This window comes from Macaca mulatta, chromosome 1 (assembly GCF_049350105.2).
Source record: "Macaca mulatta isolate MMU2019108-1 chromosome 1, T2T-MMU8v2.0, whole genome shotgun sequence".
NCBI lineage: Eukaryota > Metazoa > Chordata > Mammalia > Primates > Cercopithecidae > Macaca > Macaca mulatta.
This window is the reverse complement of record NC_133406.1, coordinates 60534924-60557476: the sequence shown is the minus strand read 5'-3', so window position 1 is coordinate 60557476 and position 22553 is coordinate 60534924. Positions and strand designations below refer to the sequence as shown.

Here is a 22553-nt window from a genome sequence, read left to right as displayed (position 1 = left end):
TTAAATTTTATTGAGACGGGGTCTCACCATGTTGCCTAGGCTGTTCTCAAATTCCCTCCTGGACTTAAGCAATCTTCTTACCTCAGCCTCCTGCATAGTTGGGATTACAGGCACGTGCCACTGCATGCAACTGACTGATTTCTTTCTTTTGCTTCTTTCCCACTCAGATATGATGGTAATTCCCTGCTAAGTAGCATTGAATGTTATGACCCTATCATCGACAGCTGGGAAGTCGTGACATCCATGGGAACCCAGCGCTGTGATGCTGGTGTGTGTGTTCTCCGTGAGAAGTGACCATTGTTGGAGCACCATCCAGAGCTATTCCAGTCCAGTGGACAGTTAGTGGGAGAATCAAGAATCCTTTCCAGAATGTCTGTTTCTCACTATGTGCACAGGTTGATTACAGGCACCAGTGCAGTGATGATTGTACTTATTTGACACATACTCCCCCTCGTCCTGGGTCTTGCTCCTGAGAAGGGTGGGTAACAGATACTCCAGAGAAAAGAATGCACATTGAATGGATGTGAGAGACCACATTGCCTCTCCCACTGCTTTGGGGAGCATTTTCCTGTCATTTCTAACTTACCACGTGCTTGGTGTACTATATGTATGTTGTGCCTCATATGTTGCAAGGTGAGTATAGCCTACTAGATGTGGGTAATATCCAGCCTAGATGATTGGAAAGATACCAATTTAAGTAAGCTTGGTAAAATCCAAGTCTTTTTTTTTTCTTTTTTTTCCAGGAACAACTACATTTTCTCATCTACAGGTAGCTAGGGGCAACACAGTTCCATTGTAGAGGGAAACCAAAGGGAGAGCCCCACAAAACTTTGGGGGCAAGGGAGAGAGAGACTCATCTGACACTTCTTTTGGAGGTCAGGGTTTGTATATCAGAATTGAAGTTAGAATAAGTGAATTAAACTCAATGTGATGGAATGTGAGTGAACCTAGAACAGCACTGAAGTATGACATAACCTGGAAGACTGAGAAGGGTATATTATTTGAAGGATCTTTTTATTTCCCCAAGGTCTTTCGCACTGGAGACAGCATAAAAGAGTGAACAAATGTTGGGATAAGAGAAGATGACATCAATGTGGGAGTTCACTATAACTGGGGATAAACTAGAAGTACCTGTGATTTTACAGTCGTCTTATTACCTGCCAGGGCTTATCTAGCCATGGCAATGTTTGCCTTGAATGGGGGTGAAAGCCTTTCTTTGTTGAATCAAATACTACTACACTATTACACTTCCACACTATTTATTTGGGGATGGGCTGGGAGTGACAGTAGCCTAGTAGTTCAGCTACCTGATTGCTGCCCCATTCTTTTAGAAGCACACTTCTGCCAAGGAGTGGTTTGTACTGCTGTGTTTGGTACATTTGGTCTTTTTTTCTGGTATAAGTTTTCTTTACCTGTCCTTTAGTGTAGATTTTATTCATCATAGGACAGAATAATCAAGGACAACCAAAATCCTTTTGTTAGTTTCAGTACCTCAGCTAGCAGCATTTCTGAGCTATCATTCAATGTTCCTCCGTGTCATGGAGTGAAATTCTTGTTTTATGGGTATTGGGAGTGTGGGAATGTGATAACCTAAACAATCTTTGCTCTGAAATTCCATTTTCCCCTCTTTCCTTGAATTGTATTGACCTACAGAGTTAATTTCCTTTGTATTTTTTTAAGAAAATATTAAAAATCATTGGTGTCAAGTGCCGAGAGTTTGTGGCTAACCAGCATTGCCTTTAGCAGATATTTGGGAGGGAAAGATGTAGGGATCAGCCATAGCTCCCGTCTCTTCAACCTGTTCATCCTGTGTGTTTGCCAGCTAGTTCCGCTATTTCTCTGTTAGACACAGGTAAGAGGTAGCCACTTTACACTTTGGAGATCCTCTTCAGTAAAATATTTTCCTGATTCGCTGTATTCATTATTCCCTCTCATGCTTGGAGTTACTTGAAAACCAAAGGAACAAAGAAGAGACGTCTTCAATTCACTTAGCACCCGCTTGAATTTTAGGGTTTCAGTCACACTAGTCCTTTTTTCCATTTGATTTGAATTATGGCATGTGATATATAAACAGCTATGCAGAAGGCCTGCAAAACTGCAACAATCCTGATGCTTCCAGAGCAAAAGGGAGGAGCAACCACATGAGGAAGTTATTTTCCTTAAAGATACCTGCCAACTTTGGCAGATGGATTGCGCCTGCTAATTAAACCACAGCCTATAAAACGTGGCTTTTCCTATCTCAGGAATAAATCCAGGGGAGGGTGAAGGACTGATGGCTCCCATGCTGTCTTCAGTGCTAATGAGTTTCAGACCAACTTCACAAGTAGTTCATACACTGAAGCTACGATGGAATGTTCTACAGAAAGATCAACATGTAAAACTTAGAGCTCCTTTTTCACTCTTTTCACAATCGTGCACTTTCACGTGCTCACATATATACACAGAGATACCCCTAATTTAGTGGTTCATCTTATTTTTTCAAGCTCCCATAATTGGCAACCAGCTACTTAGTCATCTAACCCAGGAAAACCAGCAGTTGCTTTGTGTCACCCCCATCACAACACAGACATCCAGCTAGTTTCTAAGTTCTGTACAATTTTAATTGTTCCGAGTCCATTCCCATATCTTTGTTCCCTCTGCTAGCTTCAGGGCCTTTCTCAGCTACACTCAAGGTAATAGCCACTGATATCCTTACCTCTACTCTTTTTCCTCTCTTCAATCTATTTCCATTTAGTCATAGGTTGTCTCTGAAGCACAGATAGGATCATTACAGTACTTAACATCAGACAGTAAATATCAAACAGTTATTTCTGGCCTAAAATTCCACAGATTCCCATTGTTCATGTTATTAATGTTAAATTCCTTAGCATGACATTACATCCATGGAGCTCTGAGTCCACTCTACCTTCCTGATCTTACCTACCTCTACTACCGCTTCTCCCCAGGTGTAATGTGGATCAGCCACAGTGGTCTACTAACCATTCCTAAATTTGTTCTCACCTTTGTTCATATATAATACTATTCTGTCTGAAATAATCTTGCCTTCCTGACAATCCTAGTTAATGAAGAGCAGCAGCTTTAGAGTTGTGCTGCAACCTTTCTGATCTTTACCTTTCTCATTTCCTGCACAAGAGTGCCGATTCCGTAAGGAAACTGTGATGATGTGGTAAGTTTCTAAAGGCGCTTTGACATTTTGCCGCATAGTAAATGGTCACAATGAGTAGAAGAGACCAGCAATTAAAGCTTCCATGCATCTTTTTCCAATACCGAAAAGATACATGCCCCTCTAAGTAGTTTAAGAAGCTAGTGTGGCTAAAACTTGATGGGAAGTCCGACCCAGATTACCTTCACATTGCCTCCAATAATGTCCCCATTCAGGAGACTAAATTCAGATCTCAGAAAACTAAACAGGTCAACAGGTTTTAATATTAAGTGAAGCCCAGTGGCCAGGTGGGTATGGAGATATGTCACTGGTCCCAAGAAGTGTCCCTGTCACAAAGCCTGCCGACACCTAGCCACTCAGGTTAGGCAATGAATGAAGGCGCTTGCGCAGTAGAATCCAGAGCGGGGAAGCGGGCGCCTGCGCAGAGACGTGGTGACCGTCCGCTTCACGCCAAGCCGCGCCAGCGCAGTGAAGAACGAGCCAGCAGAAACAGCGCCTGCGCAGCCGTGGCTGAGGAGCTTGTGGCGGCAGCGGCAATGGAACCAGCGGAGCAGCTGAGCGAGTTAGTGTCAGCCGAGGGCCGAAACCGGAAGGCGGTGCTGTGCCAGCGTTGCGGCTCCCGGGTGCTGCAGCCAGGGACCGCTCTCTTCTCTCGCCGACAGGTAGGGAGGCAGGTTGGAGGCCGTTTACACCCGCAGTCTCCCGGACGAGCTGCCGCGGGCAGTATCTGAACCCCGGCTCCTCAATTTCCGGAGACCGCGCCCTCCTCGCGCGGCCTTAAGCCCCGCCCCTCGGGCCTCCGCTCGGCGAGGCTCCGCCCCTGGGGCCGCCAGAGGCGAGGGAGGGAACGTGGTCCCGCCCCGGCGTCTTTTGCCGCGGGAACCCTTCCCTGGGCCACCCGGCCCTTCGCCCCTGGAGCGGCTTCGAGCGCGGGCCGTGCGCCCCGCCGCCGTCCAGGGCCGCTGCTCCGCGGGCGCGTGGAAGGGAGGCGCCCCATTCCGGCTTCTGGAGCTCCCGCCGGCTTGCAGGAGACCCGGCAGGTACCTGTCGGCCGCGGCTCACCGCGAGTGTGGCCGGGTTCCTGTCCCACTTCATATTCCACCCGCCAGTCCTGAATTCACCATCTTATTTATGACAGGCACCTGTCTGCTCCACAGAGGAGCCCCAGAAACAACTGGTGTAGGGGACGCGGCAAAATAACCCTGGTAACCAATCCACTTTACCGAGGCACTGGAAGCCTCTGGTTTTCCAGATGAATCATATTTGAAGTGCTTAGATCCCTGACGTCCTGGAAGTAAATTTCGAAGAAAAACTATTTCCCGTCAGTTTAGGGATTTTAATATCCTTCCTACCACCATCATCGCAAGTGAGAACGTTGAAAAAAAATTTTATTTCGGTAAACTCTGTGTTGAAGCGCAAATATGTTATTTCAACCATAGGAACATCCTATCATTCAAAATTATTTCTAAAAATATGCAGACCATTTTATTATTCCATGTGGTTGAACAGATCGTGAAGTGTAAAGTCTAGTAGAAGAGCAAGAAGCACCCATTCCTCCAAAACAGCCTTCCATCAAAGGAGGAAAAAAAGGAATCTATGTTGTTTTGTAGGTATTTTGATGACTTTTGATCTAGAGATTGGTGGAGGTCCCGGGGTTCTTTTAAGGCTTCCAAGGTTTGGGAGTAGAGTTCTCAATTAATTTTACGAAGTTAGTAGCGTTATGGAGTCAATGGAAAGAACATGGATCTTGGAATTAAAACATACATGGAATTGAGTCCTGACTTTACCATTCATTAACATTCAAAGAGTTAGGCTGGGCGCGGCATGCCTGTAATCCCAGCACTTTGGGAGGCTTAGGCGGGCGGAACACCTGAGGTCAGGAGTGCGACACCAGCCTGACCAACATGGCAAAATCCCATCTCTACTAAAAAAAATACAAAAATTAGCTGGGCGTGGTGGCACACGCCTGGAATCCCAGCTACTCGGGAGGCTGAGGCAGGAGAATCGCTTGAACCTGGGAGCCGAGATTGAGTCACTGCACTCCAGCCTGGGCGACAGAGAGAGACTCCATCTCAAAAAAAAAAAAAAAAAAGTTAACCTCCATAAGATGCAGGTTGCTTATTGTGTAAAAGAGGGGTGTGCAGTCTTTTGGCTTCCCTGAGCCATATTGGAAGGTTTGTCTTGGGCCACACAAAATATACTAACGATAGCTGATGAGCTAAAAAAAAAAATTGCAAAAAAAAAATCTCGTGATGTTTTAAGAAAGTTTCCAAATTTGTGTTGGCCGCATTCAAAGCCGTTCTGAGCCGTATGCCGGCCGCGGGTTGGACAAGCTTGTTGTAAAATGAAGATGACGATAGATGGAAGAATTTATATAAAAGCACTTAGCACTGTGCCTAGTATGTAGTATGTATAGGTTAATTCCCATCTTTTCCATGGCAAGGTTTTGTCTAAATTTATCAACTGACATAAATTAAGAGACTTCTAAATGGAGTTTATAGTTTGTTTTAAAATTCTTCATTTTTTTTTCTTAAAAAAAAAAAACAAAAAACATAGCCCACGCCTGTAATCCCAGCTCTTTGGGAAGCTGAGTTGGGCGGATCACTTGAAGTCAGGAGTTCAACATTGGTTTGGCGGACATGGTGAAATCCCAGCTCTACTAAAAATACAAAAATTATCTGGGCGTGTTGGTGGGCACCTGTAATCCCAGCTACTCGGGAGGCTGAGGCACAAGAATCGCTTGAACCCAGGAGGCAGAGGTTGCAGTAGGCCAAGATTGCACCACTGCACTCCAGCCTGGGTGACAGAGCAAGAGTCCATCTCAAAAAACAAAACAACAACAACCACCGAAAAAAAAAAAAAAAAAACAGAAAAAACATAGACGCACTCACTGTATTGGTCTCCAACTCCTGGGCTCAAGTGATTCATCCACCTTGGCCTCCCAAAGTGGTGGGATTACAAGTATGAGCCACCGGGCCTGGCCAGGATCTTTCTTTTGTTTTGTTTTGTTTTGTTTTTGAGAGGAGTCTCACTCTTGTCTAGGCTGGAGTGTAGTGGCACGATCTCAGCTCACTGCAACCTCTGCCTCCCGGGTTCAAGTGATTGTCCTACCTCAGCTTCCCAAGTAGCTGGGATTACAGGTGCATGCCACCATGCCCAGCTAATTTTTGTGTTTTTAGTAGAGATGGGGTTTCAGCATGTAGGCCAGGTGAGCTGCTGCGCCCCACAGGACCTACCTTCTGCCCTGCCCTCCCTTCCCCTCCCCCTCCCCTCCCGTCCTCTCCCTTGCCCTCCCCTCCGTTCCCCCCTTCCTTTCTCCCCTTCCCTTCTCCCCTCCTCTTCCCTCCTCCCCTCCTCTTCCCTCCCCATTCCCTGTTGTGCTCCGTCACAAGTATGGCTCACTGCAGCTTCCAACCAGCCAAAATTCTTAATTCTTGTTTGATACTATTTTCAACTGATCTGCCAAAAACTGTGTGAGCAAATTAAATTATATATGTTACATTTATTTTTGTTTCTCAACTAACACAGTGGCCCCTATTCTAGAAAGAGGCCTAAGAATTTTCTTTAATGCATTTTGTGTGTTTTAAAATGTTTTCCCTCTTTTAAAAACGCAAAAAGGTGTTTTTTTGTTGTTGTTGTGTTTTTTAACAATGGCTTTAGTATTTCTGGAAATTTCCTATTTCTTGAGAAAGAATTGTTGGAAGAATCCTGTCCCTTTTTCTGGACTCGAACAACTCAGCTGTAGTCCAACCCAGTGTTCTCCTTACTCTCAGTCCTAATTGTTTTCTCCTTTCTTTTCTCAAATACTAATTTCAGCAAAAATATAACTTCTAGGACGTGATGTAAATAGAAAGTAGAAAATTTCATGGAAGATTCTAACCAGTTATTTATTAGTCCTTTCCCTGCTCTGTGTCACACATTTTAAGGTGGGGAAAAACAGTTCCATCCTTAGAACAGGCAGCTTCTGAGATGCCGAGCTCCTTAACTAAAGCTTTGGGGTGAACCCCGTAAAGGTTTGGGGTAGCTCTTTTTTTTGTCATCACTGTGACATATTGCAGATAAACCACCATTAGGGCAATTACAGCAGGGCTGTTAATCATCTCCGCAGGTGTTAAAGGAGCACTCTCAGCCCTTAAGCCTGGAGAAAGGTATGTACGGAGTCTGGTTAGAGGTGGCCTACAGCTTTCTCTCTCACTCCACACAGTGGAATAGCCTAGTAGCCTGCAGATGGGAACAATTGGAGAACTAGACTGCCAGTCCTACCTTTGAGGTGATCCAGGGCCTAGCACTTACTGTATCTTATGTTCCAGAGTACTTTAGTCTAAAGCAGTATGTTTCTCGATTCCTCCCACACTCTCCAGAGGACATTTAGCAATATCTGGAGACATTTTTGGTTGTCAGAATGAGGGAGGTGTGCTACTGGCATCTAGTGGGTAGAAGCCAGGGATGCTGTCTTACTCCGTCTCAAACAAAACAAAAAAACAAAAAAAAAGGCTGGAGTGCAGTGGCACGATCTCTGCTCACCTAATCTCTGTCTCCCGGGTTCAAGCAATTCTCCAGCCTCAGCCTCCCAAGTAGCTGGGATTACAGGTGCCCCCACCATGCCCAGCTAATGTTTTGCATTTTTTAATAGAGATGGGGGTTTCACCATGTTGGCCAGGCTGGTCTTGAACTCCTGACCTCAGATGATCCGGCCACCTTGGCCTCCCAAAGTGCTGGGATTACAGGTGTGAGCCACTGTGCCCAACCCAAACAGTGATATATTTTGCTCAGGAATTTAGGGTTCAACTGGGTTTAGCCAGGCAGTTCTCACTGGGGGTCTCTGATGTGATGGCAGTCAGAAAGGTCATTCCGTCACGCATCTGCCTGTGGGCTGGGAGGGCTCACACACCTGAGCACTGGAACAGGATTTGGGGCCACCTCTGTCCCTACATGGACCCCCCCCCCAGCCTGATCTCTACATGGCACCCTCAGGATAGCCGGACTTACGACACAGTGACTGAAGGCTCCCGGCACAAGTGTCCCATGAGAAATGGCAAAAGTTGCATGCCATTTTCTAACCAGCCTGTCACTACCACCACATACATTCATCAAGCAATCACCATGGCCTGCCCAGACCAAAGGAGAGGGGTATGGACTCCACTCTAGGTGGAAGGATTATCAGAGAATTTTCGGATGTGTTTTGAAACCACCACAAGTAACTCCCAGAAGGGGAAAAATTACGAAAAAGTTAACAGAAGTGTACTCTGTATTGTAACAGTTTTTATTCTCATCTATATTATAGCATGCTTGCCAAGTTTTCTATAATGAAAATGTATTTTTACAATGAGAAAGGTAGTATTTTGTTTTTAAAAGGGTGCTGTTAGTAGTATATCAGCAGTCTCACTGAGTTGTGGTGTTCAGTCTGTTTCTAAAGAGGCTGTCCAGGATTCGCTGGGGTCCTGACAGAACAAAGGTAACCCATCTGGTTAGGGATCTCACTGGCAACTTCACACCAAGTTGAGTTTGCCTCAAATCACTAATTTTTTTGTTGCCACTCCCAGTAGCCTATCCAGAAAGCCTCATTATATGCCAGGTGTTATAGCTGTCTCCTGGCCCTAGCAGTTGTCCTTGGCATTGCAGTAAATAGGTTGAGATCCAGGCAGAGATGCACATACATATGCATATATATGGATATACTCTTGTGGGCCTGACTGAGAGGGTCTAAGTTGAAATGGGAATGTTGGGGAATAGAGCAAACAGGACCCAATATGATGTCTTGAATGGATTGTTAATTATGGTAGTACCTTTAAATTACAGATCAAAGGAGAGACAACTGGACAGGTGACGCTTTGTGCCACAAGTGGGAACTGAGAGAGGGAAGGTGGTGGTCTTTTGTTGGGCACCTCCTGAACACTCATGCTTTAGTCAGTTTTCCTTTTGTTTTGTTGGACACATCAAATTCTTGGTTGATTGGTTAGATGTCTTAACTAGTCCACTGAAGTTTACTCCGTCTATGTGAAGATGTGTGAGATTTCATTCCTACAGTAGAGGGGATAAGACAGAAATATATATAGGAAAATTGAGGCCCACAGAAAGTTACAGATGAGACCAGAATTCAGGTTTCCCGGTTCCTTAATTTTGATTCCTAACTCTCTTTGCCTCTACTTGTTCCTGTTTTTGTTTAAGGTAGAACAAAGTGTTAAGGACACCTTGAACATGAGGCATAAAGAATGAGTGGAGTAGCAGTATTACACAGTGGCTTGCACTGTAACCCCAGTTACTTGGGAGACTGAGGCTGGAGGATTGCTTGAGCCCAGGAGTTCAAACCCAGCCTGGGCAATGTGGAGAAACCCCGTCTTTAATTACAAAAAACCAAAAAAGTATATCATGGGGTGGGAAATGGGAAATAAGTGATATGACAGCAGCCGTATGAGGAGCAGACGAGTAGCAAACTTGGCTGGCATGATATTTTGCAGTAGTCTGGGACAGCTAAGAGTATATACACTATCCATATGGAAGAAATTAAAGCAATTTTGTGTGTGCTAGAGGCCTTCTCCTAATGATTGAGAAGTCATATAGGTTGGAGGGTACAAGCATCCTAGAGCTGATAATTCCAAATTGTAGAACTAGATTTTCCTTTTTATAACATAAATCTAGTATATCCCTAACAGTGATGGAATAGATCAAAGCTAGATATTCTATGCTCGTTCTCTTAACAAATCATTGAGATCCTGCTGTATACCAGTTGCTATTCTAAGCACTAGAGATCGAGTAATGAACAAGGTAAGCTCCTTGCTTTCCAGGAGCTGATATTCTATTGGAGGTAGACACGTGGTAAATAAGCCAATAAATTAATACAGTAATTTCAGAAAATAAGCAATAAGTAAACAAGTAGGAGTGGCATGATGAAGAGACTTCCAGGGGAAATGAATGTGTTCATTATCTTGATTATGATAATGGTTTCACTGGTATACATGTGCTAAAGTGAAATAAACTGTGCGTTTTACTTTATTACTTTTTGAGACAGGATCTCACTCTGTCACCCAGGTTGGAGTACAGTGGCATGATCGTGGCTCACTGCAATCTCAATCTCCCCGGCTCAAGTGAGCCTCCCACCTCAGCCTCCTGAGTAGCTGGGACTACAGACACTTGCCACCATGCCCAGCTAATTTTTTTTTTTTTTTGAGACAGAGTCTCACTCTGTTGCCCAGTCTGGAGAGCAGTGGTGCAATCTCAGCTCACTGCAGCCTCAACAACCTCCTGGGCTCAAGCGATTCTCTTGCCTCAGCCCTGTGAGTAGCTGGGACTACAGGTGTGCACCACCACAGCCAACTAATTTTTGTGTTTTTTGTAGAGATAGGGGGTCTCACTACGTTGCCTAGGCTGGTCTTGAACTCCTGAGCTCAGCCGATCCTCCTGCTTCAGCCTCCCAAAGTGCTGGGATTACAGGCATGTACCACTGCGCCCAGCCCTGGCTAATTTTTTCAAATTGCTTTTTGTACAGACTAGGTCTCATTATGTTGCCCAGGCTGATGTGCATTTAAAATATGTGCAGTTCATATGTCAGTTTTACCTCAAGCTATTTAAAAAATATATATGGTGAGCAGTAAGTAAAGCTAATTCAGGTTGTTTGGTTAGATAAGACCTCCTAAGAAGGCTACATTTGAGCTGACTGCCGAGGAGCAGCTAGCCATGCCAAGATCTGAGGGCAGAACAGACTAATGCTGTTTGAGGAAGGCAAGAAAGCCAGTGTGTCTGAAGCATAATGAGCCAGGGAAACTAGGACCATGTGGGGCCCATGTTGAGGACAGCAGTGAGACCGAGTTCCCAGACCACCCAGCTGGTGCCCGTCTTTCATTTCTCTTAAGAATCAGGTTCACGCCTATAATCCCAGCACTTTGGGAGGCCGAGGCAAGCAGGTCACGAGATCAGGAGATCGAGACCATCCTGGCTAACAGTGAAACCCCATGTCTACTAAAAAAAATACAAAAAATTAGCCGGACTTGGTGGCAGGCGCCTGTGGTCCCAGCTAGTCGGGAGGCTGAGGCAGAAGAATGGCGTGAACCCGGGAGGCGGAGGTTGCAGTGAGCTGAGATCACGCCACTGCACTCCAGCCTAGGTGACAGTGGGATAATCTGTCTCAAAAAAGAAAAAAAAAAGAATCAGGGCAGAGACCAGAGGCAAAGAAGAGCCACCCAGCATTATCGTCTACAGCTTAACGAGACGGCTTCTCTTTTTTAGTTTGTCATTCCTGCTAAGGAGCAATGTGAAGTGTACCTAGAATGGGGGTGTTGATGGAACTGGGCCAGTTCAACTTCTGCATTCTTTATGTTCTCTCCCACTGCAGCTTTTCCTTCCCTCCATGAGAAAGAAGCCAGCTCTGTCTGACGGCAGCAATCCTGATGGTGATCTCCTCCAGGAACACTGGCTGGTTGAGGACATGTTCATTTTTGAGAATGTGGGCTTCACCAAGGACGTGGGCAACATCAAGTTTCTGGTCTGCGCAGACTGTGAAATTGGACCAATTGGTTGGCATTGCCTAGATGACAAGAACAGTTTCTATGTGGCCTTGGAACGAGTTTCCCATGAGTAACTGAGGGGAAGGGTACCCAGTTCCACCTCCAAAGATAAACCTGCTCCCCACAAGAACTGGCCTTTAATGTGGTCTAACTGTTCTGCTGCCTTCTTCTCTGTGCTAATATAAATACTGAGTACCAGCATGTCCACTTGAACATGCAGAGGGTTAATCCTGCTTCCTAAAGCCTCACGTACATGCCTCCTGCCTAGTTCACTTTGCGTCACATTTCCTAAGCTCCTTTTTCCCCCAGTTTTGGGACACTGCTTACCTCCACAAATCTCATCTCTTCCCTCGCATTCTGCCTAGGCTCTCTTTTGCCCAGGGGCTCCCTCTTTTTCTTGCTCTAGAAGAGCAGTATTCAACCGTTTAGCTATGACGACACGTAACAAAAGATGCTTATGTACTAATAGTTGAAAGTCTGCCTTTTTCTCATTCAAGAAGGCATACAAATATCTGAGAGTGACTTTGTTGTATAGCTACCCTTGTGATCTACAGTAATTTAATCAAACTAAAAGTAAAGCATTTACAAAACTCAGTATTTAAACCACTAACCAGAAACATTACTTGGGATGCATCTCCAGTACCATGTTTGAGCGCCTCTGCTCTAGATTGAGAATGACATTTTATTGTGAAGATGGGTGTGGTCCCTCTTCCTTTGAAATCTTACGGTTTCTTTTTATATTAACTCCCCACTGCTACAGCCTAGAAGGTGAGAAGCAGATTTTTAACCCCATCTGGCAGCCAGAGGAAAACCCAGCCCTGGCTGTTTACCCAGGCTCTCTTGGAATGAGAGTGGAGGGTGTAGGATATGAGGGTTAGGCCTTTGCCAGATTACACACAAGTTTATAATTCGCTTTATCTGGACGGGTAACTTTCTGCCTTTGTTCACAGGCAAGAACTTCTTTAATGGATAGTATCATTTACTGAACCTACTAGGCATGGTCCTCATGGAGTTTTGGTTCAACTGGAATCTCTGTGCCAACCCAGGATACAAACTTCCATCCAGATGCCTCTATTTCCATAGCTCCGGGGCTGCTCCAACAGTTTGATATCAGCAGACTTGTTTAAGCCTTCAACTTGATTTCCAATTATTCCATCATTTCTATTCTGAAATGACTCACCGTCATAGAAGGAAGTTTATTATATAACCAAGGTTTCAGGTATCTTCCTGTCACCACCTCTACCATTCAGGAGGCCTAAACTTGAAATAAGTACTAAATAGAAACCTTACCATCTGAAGTCTCTTCCGTTGTTTTCTAGTTGCTTCCTCCTTCCTTTACCCCCAGACTTTCTAAGGGCTCCCCCGCTGCAGTGAAAGCTGGCCTTGGGCACACTTTTGCAACCAACCTACTCCCCTGGAAAGGTGGCTTCCTCCTCCAATCAGCCTGAATGAGCTTCAGTAAGCAAGCAATTGAGAGAACTGTGTTTTTCCAACAAACGGTCACATGTCCATTGTTATGGCATCTAAAGAAAAACAAAGTTATCCACTCAAGTCAGGAGCATAACCCAAGTAGATGCCTCTAGAGGCACATGGCCCCTCACATCACAAGCCAGAACCTAAGCTAAGCATATTTTAAATGAGTTTGAGACTAGCCTGGGCAACATAGTGAGACCCCATCTGTATTTAAAAAATGAACAAAATTACCTGGGCATGGTGGTGTATACCTGTAGTCCCTGCTCCTTGGGATGCTAAGGTGGGAAGATCACTTGAGCCCCAGAGATGGTGGCTGCAGTAAGCCAAGATCACACCACTGCACTCCAGCCTGGGCAACAGAGTGAGACCCTGTCTCAAACAACAACCACAAATACATACATATATATATATACACACACACACATATATATATAGCGACTTGAATAGGAAACCATAGTATTTCATTGTTTTAATTTGCATTTATTTTATTTTTAGTGAAACTTTTATGTACGTATCGGTCATTTCTGTTTCCTTTTTTGAAAACTGCCAAATGTTGCCCTAGTAGCCAAAACTACCAAGTTGCTATTCTGCCTTTTCAGTTTGATCTGAAAGAAATAAAGGCATTTAAGCAATGGAAATTAGATTTCTGCATGTCCTTGGAAAGAATATATAAATTGAAAAAACAGAGGAGAGCTGAAACCTGAACCTTGGGGTTTAGCTTAAGGTCAGCCAACTGATTATCTAGTCTCCTATAAAATGCCAATGTCATTTCTTCATTTCCCTCACACATAGTAGGCTCTCAGTGCATACTTGTGAATCAGCTGCTATTTGCTGTAGGTAGATAGAGGCAACCTGTGCTTTCTACTCCTAGTATAGAAACTTCTGTTTTCTATTGGGGAGAGCAGTTGATTTTGCGAAGGTCTGATTGTTTCCACATAAGCATCTGTTGTTTTACAAAAACACAGAATGAAAGATGGGCAATGGTGCACCGACATTTCACAAATTGTATATGAGGCTGCACATGTAACTAAGTAGCTATGAGGACTTCTGCTTCTGGTAATGGTGGATAGGTCCTTTGGACTGACCAGCTCACTGGTTAACTAGAAAGGCTGGACAAAATACTTCAGAATCTTGGTTTGAAGGCACCAAGAGAGCCAACATGACTTTGAAGAATTGCTAAACGAGGACGGCAGAGGAGATGGGAACCCTGGGAGGTGGGCTTGGTGTGATGGGCCACCGTTCTCCTGGGAGCATTTGCCAAACTTGGAGGCGAATCAGAGTCTTAGCAGTGATTTTAGCAGCCTTTCAGAAGTAGGGGACAGGGCCTGTGAAAGGGGGATGGACTTGGTGGTGTCCCTCACTTTTGGTGTTTTTTCTTTTTTTTTTTTTTTTTTGAGATGGAGTCTTGCTCTGTCCCCCACGCTGGAGTGCAGTGGCGCGATCTCGGCTCACTGCAAGCTCCGCCTCCCGGGTTCACGTCATTCTCCTGCCTCAGTCTCCCAAGTAGCTGGGACTACAGGTGCCCGCCACCACGCCCGGCTAATTTTTTTTTTGTATTTTTAGTAGAGATGGGGTTTCACCATGGTCTCGATCTCCTGACCTTGTGATCCGCCCGCCTTGGCCTCCCAAAGTGCTGGGATTACAGGCGTGAGCCACCGCGCCCGGCCATCCCTCACTTTTGGTTGAAGCCCTCAGTCTTTTGCACCCCAGGAATAAGGGTGAGGCAGTGTAGGAAACAGGCTCTCAGGACCGCAGCCAAGCTTCTGATTATGGATCTTAATCTTTGAAATTAGATTAAGATGATCCCAGAGTGGTAGTTTGCCCAAACTCTTTGGATAAGCAAACAAAAACCCTCTCTAGAGGATATTATTATCCTAAACTTCAGATTATTTCTACAATTTTGTTAATACAATATCCTGAGTACAACAAGATGTAAGCAGGCATGTGAGACAAGATAGCAGGCCCATAGTAGCTAGAGATACTGGTGCTATCAAAGAGACTAAAATAACTGCTTACCATCTTCAAGGAGAGACACCAGTTTGGGAATTTCAGCAGCTACGTGGACATGCTTTTTTTTCTAAAGTGAATTCTAGAATTTGTAAGAATCCAATAATCAAAATTAAGAATACAGTGGAAACTTGGCCAGTCGTGGTAGTTCACGCCTGTAATCCCAGCACTTTGGGAGGCCAAGGCCAGCGGATCACGAGTTCAGGAATTCAAGACCAGCCTAGCCAACGTGGTGAAACCCTGTCTCTACTAAAAATACAAAAATTAGCCAGGTATGGTGGCGCACGCCTGTAATCCCAGCTACTCAGAAGGCTGAGGTGGGAGAATCACTTGAACCCAGGAAGCAGAGGTTGCAGTGAACTGAGATTGCACCACTGTACTCCAGCCTGGGACAGGGAGAGATTCCATCGCAAAAAAAGAAAGAATACAGTGGAACCAGCAGGGGCAACATAGTGAGAGTCTGTCTCTACAAATAAATAAATAAAATAGCTGGGTGTGGCGGCACCTGCCTGTAGTCCCAGCTGGTTTCGAGGGTGAGGTGGGAGGATCACTTGAGCCCAGGAGTTAGAAGCTTCAGTGAGCTATGATGATGACACTATACTCAAGCCAGGGCAAGAGTGAGCCCGCCTGTTAATTTCAAGTTCACTGGAACGTTTTAACAGCAGCTTAGGCACAACTGAGGAGAGAACTAGAAAATTAGGGGCTAGATAGTTAACTAACAGTAGATGTGTAAGACCACAACACAAAACATTATATGACATTACTAAGAGAAAGTAAAAGAAATTCATGAGGCCAGGAGACTACAGCCCACAGGCCAAATTCATTCAGCCAGTACCTATTGAGGCTCAGACACTTTCAAGCTAAAAATAGTTTTTACTTTTTTTTAAGACGGTCTTACTCTGTTGCCTAGCCTGGAGTACAATGGCACAATCACAGATCACTGCAGCTTCAGCCTCCCAGGCTCAGGTGAGCTTCCCACCCCAGCCTCCTGAGTAGCTAGGAACACGGGCACGTGCCAGTGCACCCGGCTAATTTTATTTTTGGTAGAGACAGGGTTTTGCCATGTTGCCCAGGCTGGCCTCAAATTCCTGGGCTCAAGCGATCCTCCCACCTTGGACTCCCGAAGTGCTGGAATTACAGGTGTGAGCCACCGTACCTGGCCGGTTTTTATGTTTTGTAAATGGTTATATAAATATATAATATCTCCAATTCTGCCTCAGCCCACAAAGCTTAGAATACTTATCTAACCCTTTAAGAAAAAAGTTTGTTACCTCCTAATATTGTTAAAATCTCAACTTCAAACTGATATATAAATTCAGTAAATCCCAGTCAAAAACTCAACAAGTTTATGTGTGTGAAATTCAACAAACTGATTGTAAGAGTTAAATGAAAATGCAGAGGACCAGGAGTAGCCGAGACAGTCATGGAGAAGAACAAGGTGGGAGAATTATTCTATTGGACAGACAGTGTAGCTTGTCACAAGGATAGACAAATAGACTAATGGAACAAAAGAGCTCAGAAGCAGACCTATGCATATATATGGACACTTGATTTATGATAAAGGTAGGAGTAATTATTTGGAGGGGGTATGAGGAGAGCTTCTGCAATGCTGGTAATATTCTATATTTAAAAATCTTGATAGTTGCTATGTAATAAATTGAGCTGTACATCTGTGCACTTTTCTGAACATATATTTTCACAATAAGGTTTTTATTTTTGGGAGGACAGGGCCTCTGTCACCGAGGCTGGAGCGCAGTGGCATGATTGTGGCTCACTGCAAGCTTGAACTCCCAGGCTCAAATGATCCTCCTGCCTCTTAGCCTCATGAGTAGCTGGGACTACAGGTGCATGCTACCATGCCCGGCTATTTTTTTTTTTTTTTTTAAGAGATGGGGTCTCACTGTGTTCCCCAGGCTGGTCTGGAACTCCTGGCCTCAAGTGATCCTCCTGTCAACCTCCCAAAATGCTGGGATTACAGGTGTGAGCCACTGTGCCTGGCGACAGTAAGATTTTTAAAAGAATGTAAGTAGTGGTTCTATACAAAGCCCACTTTTCTAAACATCAGTTCTTCCCTTCAAAATCAGATAGCATTTCATTTCCATTATCTCCTAAATGTATACATATTTAAAAATTAAACGCCTGACTCTACTTCCTCACTTCTAAGGACGATACATTTCATAAGCATAAGGACTCAGAATAAATATCCTATTTGCCCTTGGTGCGTGGCTGACAAAGTTATAATAGTTCAGTAAATAGTTTTAAAGAGATTTTTTTTTTTTTTTTTTTTTTGAGACGGAGTCTCGCTCTGTCACCCAGGCTGGAGTGCAGTGGCACCATCTCGGCTCAGTGCAAGCTCTGCCTCATGGGTTCACGCCATTCTCCTGCCTCAGCCTCCTGAGTAGCTGGGACTACAGGCGCCCACTACCACGCCTGGCTAGTGTTTTGCATTTTTAGTAGAGACGGGGTTTCACCATGTTAGCCAGGATGGTCTCGACCTCCTGACCTCATGACCCACCCGCCTCGGCCTCCCAAAGTGCTGGGAATACAGGCGTGAGCCACCGCGCCCGGCCTTTAAAGAGAATTTAAAATAAACTCTGCTGAATACTGTTATCATTTTAATGGTACTAATTTAAAGAAGTTCATGCAGATTTTTCAAAATGGAGCTAAAGGTTAGAGGAAATTATATTTATTTTTTGGTTTACTGCAGCACTTTATTTTTCCTTACACAAATAACAATGGAAAACCAAAATTTATGGTCATCTCTTTAAAAATTGAGAATTATGTACAAAAAACTTACATAAATTAAAAGAATGAATAAATTTACAGGTGTAAATGCAAACCACTTCTAGCTCAAGACTTAACACTAATAGACCAGCAAGACAGAAATGAAACTGGTTCAGGAGCTCTTGCCAGGCTCTAGAAAAATCCTGGAATGGCTGGGCACAGTGACTCACCTGAGGTTGGGAGTTTGAGACTAGCCTGACCAACATGGAAAAACCCTGTCTCTACTAAAAACACAAAATTAGCTGGGTGTGGTGGTGCATGCCTGTAATCCCAGCTACTTGGGAGGCTGATGCAGGAGAATAGCTTGAACCTAGGAGGCAGAGGTTGCAGTGAGCTGAGATTGCACCATTGCACTCCAGCGAAACTCCATCTCAGAAAAGAATAAAGAAAAACCCTGGAACACTGAGCTCTGACACGTTAGTACCTGCAGACATAAGGAGACTGCAGGTCACACAGACTCACCAACTCACAAACTTCCCTACCACAAGCATGTCCTCATGTCAGCCATGAAGTTACTGAGCCACATGTACTAAGGGTATAAATCAAAGATATGTACAGGGTGTTAAATACCAAGGGAACAGTTGACAAAGTCAAAATCAGCAACAAGTTCTTCAATCTGGTGCTGATATACAAGCTTCAAGGACCAGTTTATTTTCAAAGGCTTATTCTGGTTTCTTGAGGCTGGCATGAGGTGTATGCATTTGCCAGGGGCAAATTGATACTTCTACATTAATCCATGAAGCACATGATATGTGTCTGCTTGCAGTCCATTTGGGAGCATTTGCAGTGGGTGATGGAGGGGCTTGACTCATCCTAATCCTGCTTGATGATCCACATCTGCTGGAAGGTGGCCAGGGCGGCCAGGATGGAGCTGCCAGTCCACACAAGGACTTGCACTCAGGGGAGGTGATGATCTTGGAGCTAGGCACCAGGGTGGTGGTCTTCTGCATCTTGTAGGTGATGCCCAGGTACATGGGGGTGTCACCAGACAGCACCACGTTGGCATACAGGTCCTTGCGGATGTGCACATCACACTTTATGGAGTTGAAGGCGGCCTGGTGGATGCCGCAAGATTCCATACCCAGGAAGGAGGGCTGGAGCAGTGCCTTCAGACGCTGGAAACACTTGGACAGCTCCTAGATCTTCTCCAGGGAGGAGGAGGACGCTGTGGTGGCCATCTCTGCAAAGTCCAGGGCGGCACTACACAGCTTCTTGATGGTGCACACAATCTCCCGTTTGGCTGTGGTGGTGAAGCAGTAGCTGGGCTCCCTGAAGATCTCCATGGAGTGGTTGGTCAGGTGCCAGTCATCCAGACGCAGGATGGCATGGGGGAAGGCATAGCCCTTATAGACGGGCACCGTGTGGGTCTCGGCTGTGTATGATAATACCAGTGGTGTGACCAGAGGCGTACAGGGACAGCACAGCCTGGATGGCCATGTACCTCGCTGGGGTGTTGAAGGTCTCAACACAATCCAAGTCATCTCCTTTCTGTTGGCCCTGGGGTTCAGAGGGACCTCGGGCAGCAGCACTGGGTGCTCCTTGGGAGCCGTGTGCAGCTAATTGTAGAAGGTGTGGTGCCAGATCTTCTCCATATCATCCCTGTTGGTGATGATGCGGTGGTCCAGGGGGCAGTTTCAGGGTCAGGATGCTGCACTTGCTCTGGGCCTCATCACCCAGGTAGCAGTCCTTCTGGCCTATGCCCACCATCATGCCCTGGTGCCGGGGATGCCCGATGATGGAGGGGAACATGGCTCAGGGGAAACTGAACCAGCAAAGCCAGCTTTGCGTGTGCTGGAGCCATTGTCAGTGACAAGTGCCATGATCTCTTCTTCCAGTGTGATCAGCAGAGGAGCAGGCAGTGGAGTGACGGGAGAACCCAGAGTGTGGGCTGGTGGTGAGTGGGCGAGTTACATTTCTGATACAGGAATAGTGGGGGGCCAGATGTGGCAGTTCACACCTGCAATCCCAGCACTTTGGGAGGCCAAGGCAGGAGAATTGCTTGAGTCCAGGAGCTTGAGGTTACAGTGAGCCAAGATCACACCACTGCACTCCAGCCTGAGTGCCAGAAACTGTCTCAAAAAAAAAAAAAAGATACTGTACTTTTTTTCAATGCTGTTTGAAAAAGACAATGAAAACAGTTATACAGGTTAGTGAAAGAGTATTTCAATGCGGTTTTGACCATGGCTGTGTCTTCAGAGGGTAAGGGAATAAAGATGTTAACCTCAGCAAGTGCTAACCTTTTTTTTTTTTTTTTTTTTTAGAAAGAGTCTCCCTCTGTCGCCTAGGCTGAGTGCAGTGGCATGATCTCCACTCACTGCAACCTCCACTTCCCAGGTTCAAGAGATTCTCATGCCTCAGCCTCCTGAGTAGCTGGGCCTATAGGCGTGTGCCACCACGCCCAGCTAATCTGCTAACCATTCAATTATGACCAAGATTTTCTTGTGTTTGGAAAATTAAATTCCTGGAATCTGTAGGTGTCAGAATTTACAGTTAAGTGGCAGGAGTGTCCACCAAATTCACTTGAAGTCAGTTGAAACAGAATGCATTTTGCCTCAGAGAGAAACAACAGATGTTGAGTAGTTTTTAACCTATGACACTAGCCCATATGTGTACCGGAAGCACAGCGCTATAACAAACAATTCTAATGTTGGATGCCAGGAGCAAGGCCTTTGCTGCTGTGAGGGCAGGGTCCCTTCACAATCCAAACGTGGTGAGCCCCAGACAGTCTATTTCAAGTTGGGGATCAGGATAAACTCCGACTTATGTAATGGTAGGGAAACTACTGAGGAGATAGAATGTGGGCTGGGAATACTTACTGCCCCAGGGAGGTAAGAGGAGAGTGAGCAGCTCTGGGTTTATACATCATCCCTTCTCTCCTGTGTCCTGAATGGGCCCTGAAATGAGATGTAAAATAGGGATTGGCTGGAAACTGGGGGTCCTATCCTAGGGAGCAGTTGCCTGAGTCAAAGGGGAAATAAATTTCAAGCTCAGTAAGAAAAGAAAGCTCATATCGACACTCAGCCTGGGCGACTGTTCTAAGGTATTTGTAAGAAATTCCAGACCAAGCGTGGTAGCTCATGCCTGTAATCCCAGCACTTTGGGAGGCTGAAGCGGGTAGATCACCTGAGGTCAGGAGTTCAAGACCAGCCTGGCCAACATGGTGAAACCCCATCTCTGCTAAAAATAGAAAAAAATTAGCCGGACAAGGTGGTGGGTGCCTATAATCCCAGCTACTTGGAAGGCTGAGGCAGGAGAATCACTTGAACCCGGGAGGTGGAGGTTGCACTACAGCCTGGGTGGCAGAGCAAGACTCAGTCTCAAAAAAAAAAAAAAATTAAAAAAAGAAAAAGAAATTCTACCATTTGAAAGCCAGGTACTGCATGTACAGTCTTGGCACTGGCTCAAGAATAAATCCTGAAACATGATACTGGTCTATCACTGTTTACCTTAATTCTTCACCACTAGGTTAACAGGATATTCTTGTTCCCACAAAAGCCTCTCCAACTTCTTTTGTCCCTCCCTTGCCCAGACTGATGGGTGTTACTTCAATTCACAGTGTCACTTCATTGCTGTGTGGTGGAGGAAGATGGGGAGGATATAGAGAGAGAAAGGACACAGGTTTATCAGGATACTTTGGATTGCCTGAAAACTAGAGCTGACTATGGCGTTAGGGAAACAGGAGCATGGAGAACCAGGGTGACACCATTTTAAAATCAACTCCAGCTTAAAACTAGCAAGGCACATTCCTTGCCAGTCACGACCCATGGCCAGACGACGTTTTGAAGATGTTTTAGTAATGCCTGCAAGAACAAACTTCTGTGGCAGCAGAACGTCCAGCTGTCCAATATTGCATAACAATATATGTTTTAAAAATAGTTATAGTTATGCTTTGACATACTTACACACTCAAATGTCAAGGATAACTTTTTTTCTTTTTTTCTTTTTTTTTTTTTTTTTGTGACGGAGTTTGGCTCTTGTCACCCAGGCTGGAGTTCAGTGGCATGATATTAGCTCACTGCAACCTCTTCTGCCCAGGTTCAAGCGATTCTCCTGCCTCAGCCTCCCGAATAGCTCGGAATACAGGTGCCCAAACTGCTGGCATTACAGGCATGAGCCACTGCACCTGGCTGAGATTTTGTTCTTCTTATGCAGTTCAGTGAGTTCTAGATAAAATGGAAACATTAGAGACTCATTTGACACTGAGGAAAAAAATGTGAAAAAGGCTTTTTAAAAACCAAACTTCCGGCCGGGTGTGGTGGCTCACGTCTGTAATCCCAGCACTTCAGGAGGTCAAAGTGGGTGCATCACTTGAAGTCAGGAGTTTGAGACCAGCCTGGCCAACATGGTGAAACCACATCACTACTAAAAATACAAAAATTAGCCGGACATGGTGGTGCATGCCTGTAATCCCAGCTACTCAGGAGGCTGAGGCAGGAGAATTGCTTAAGCCTGGGAGATGGAGGTTGCAGTGAGCCATGATCACACCACTGCATTCCAGTCTGGGCAACAGAGTGAGACTCCATCTCAAAAACAACAACAACAAACAAACAAACAAACAAAAACCCCCAAAAATCCAAACTTCCCTAAAGATTTTAACAACAATTTTGGTCCACAGCTCTCCTTGG

The 22553-nt window shown here is 45.2% G+C and overlaps 2 protein-coding genes across 9 annotated transcripts in view; both read left to right on the top strand.

Moving 5' to 3' along the window:
* KLHL12 (kelch like family member 12) overlaps positions 1-1731 on the top strand; it is a 39233-nt gene extending 37502 nt beyond the window's left edge. For 5 of the 8 annotated variants that reach the window (XM_015118716.3, XM_077973011.1, XM_077972943.1 and 2 more), the window contains one exon: positions 168-1706. In XM_015118716.3, coding sequence (XP_014974202.1) covers positions 168-294 — 127 coding nt within the window. In that variant the 3' untranslated portion in view covers positions 295-1706. 8 annotated transcript variants of the gene reach the window in all.
* A 1958-nt stretch (positions 1732-3689) lies between these two features.
* Positions 3690-12302, top strand: RABIF (RAB interacting factor). Its single transcript, NM_001265980.2, is given in 2 exon segments — positions 3690-3825; positions 11493-12302. Coding segments are annotated over 2 exon segments (372 nt in total). The 5' UTR covers positions 3690-3699; the 3' UTR covers positions 11739-12302.
* Positions 12303-22553: the final 10251 nt, after the last annotated feature.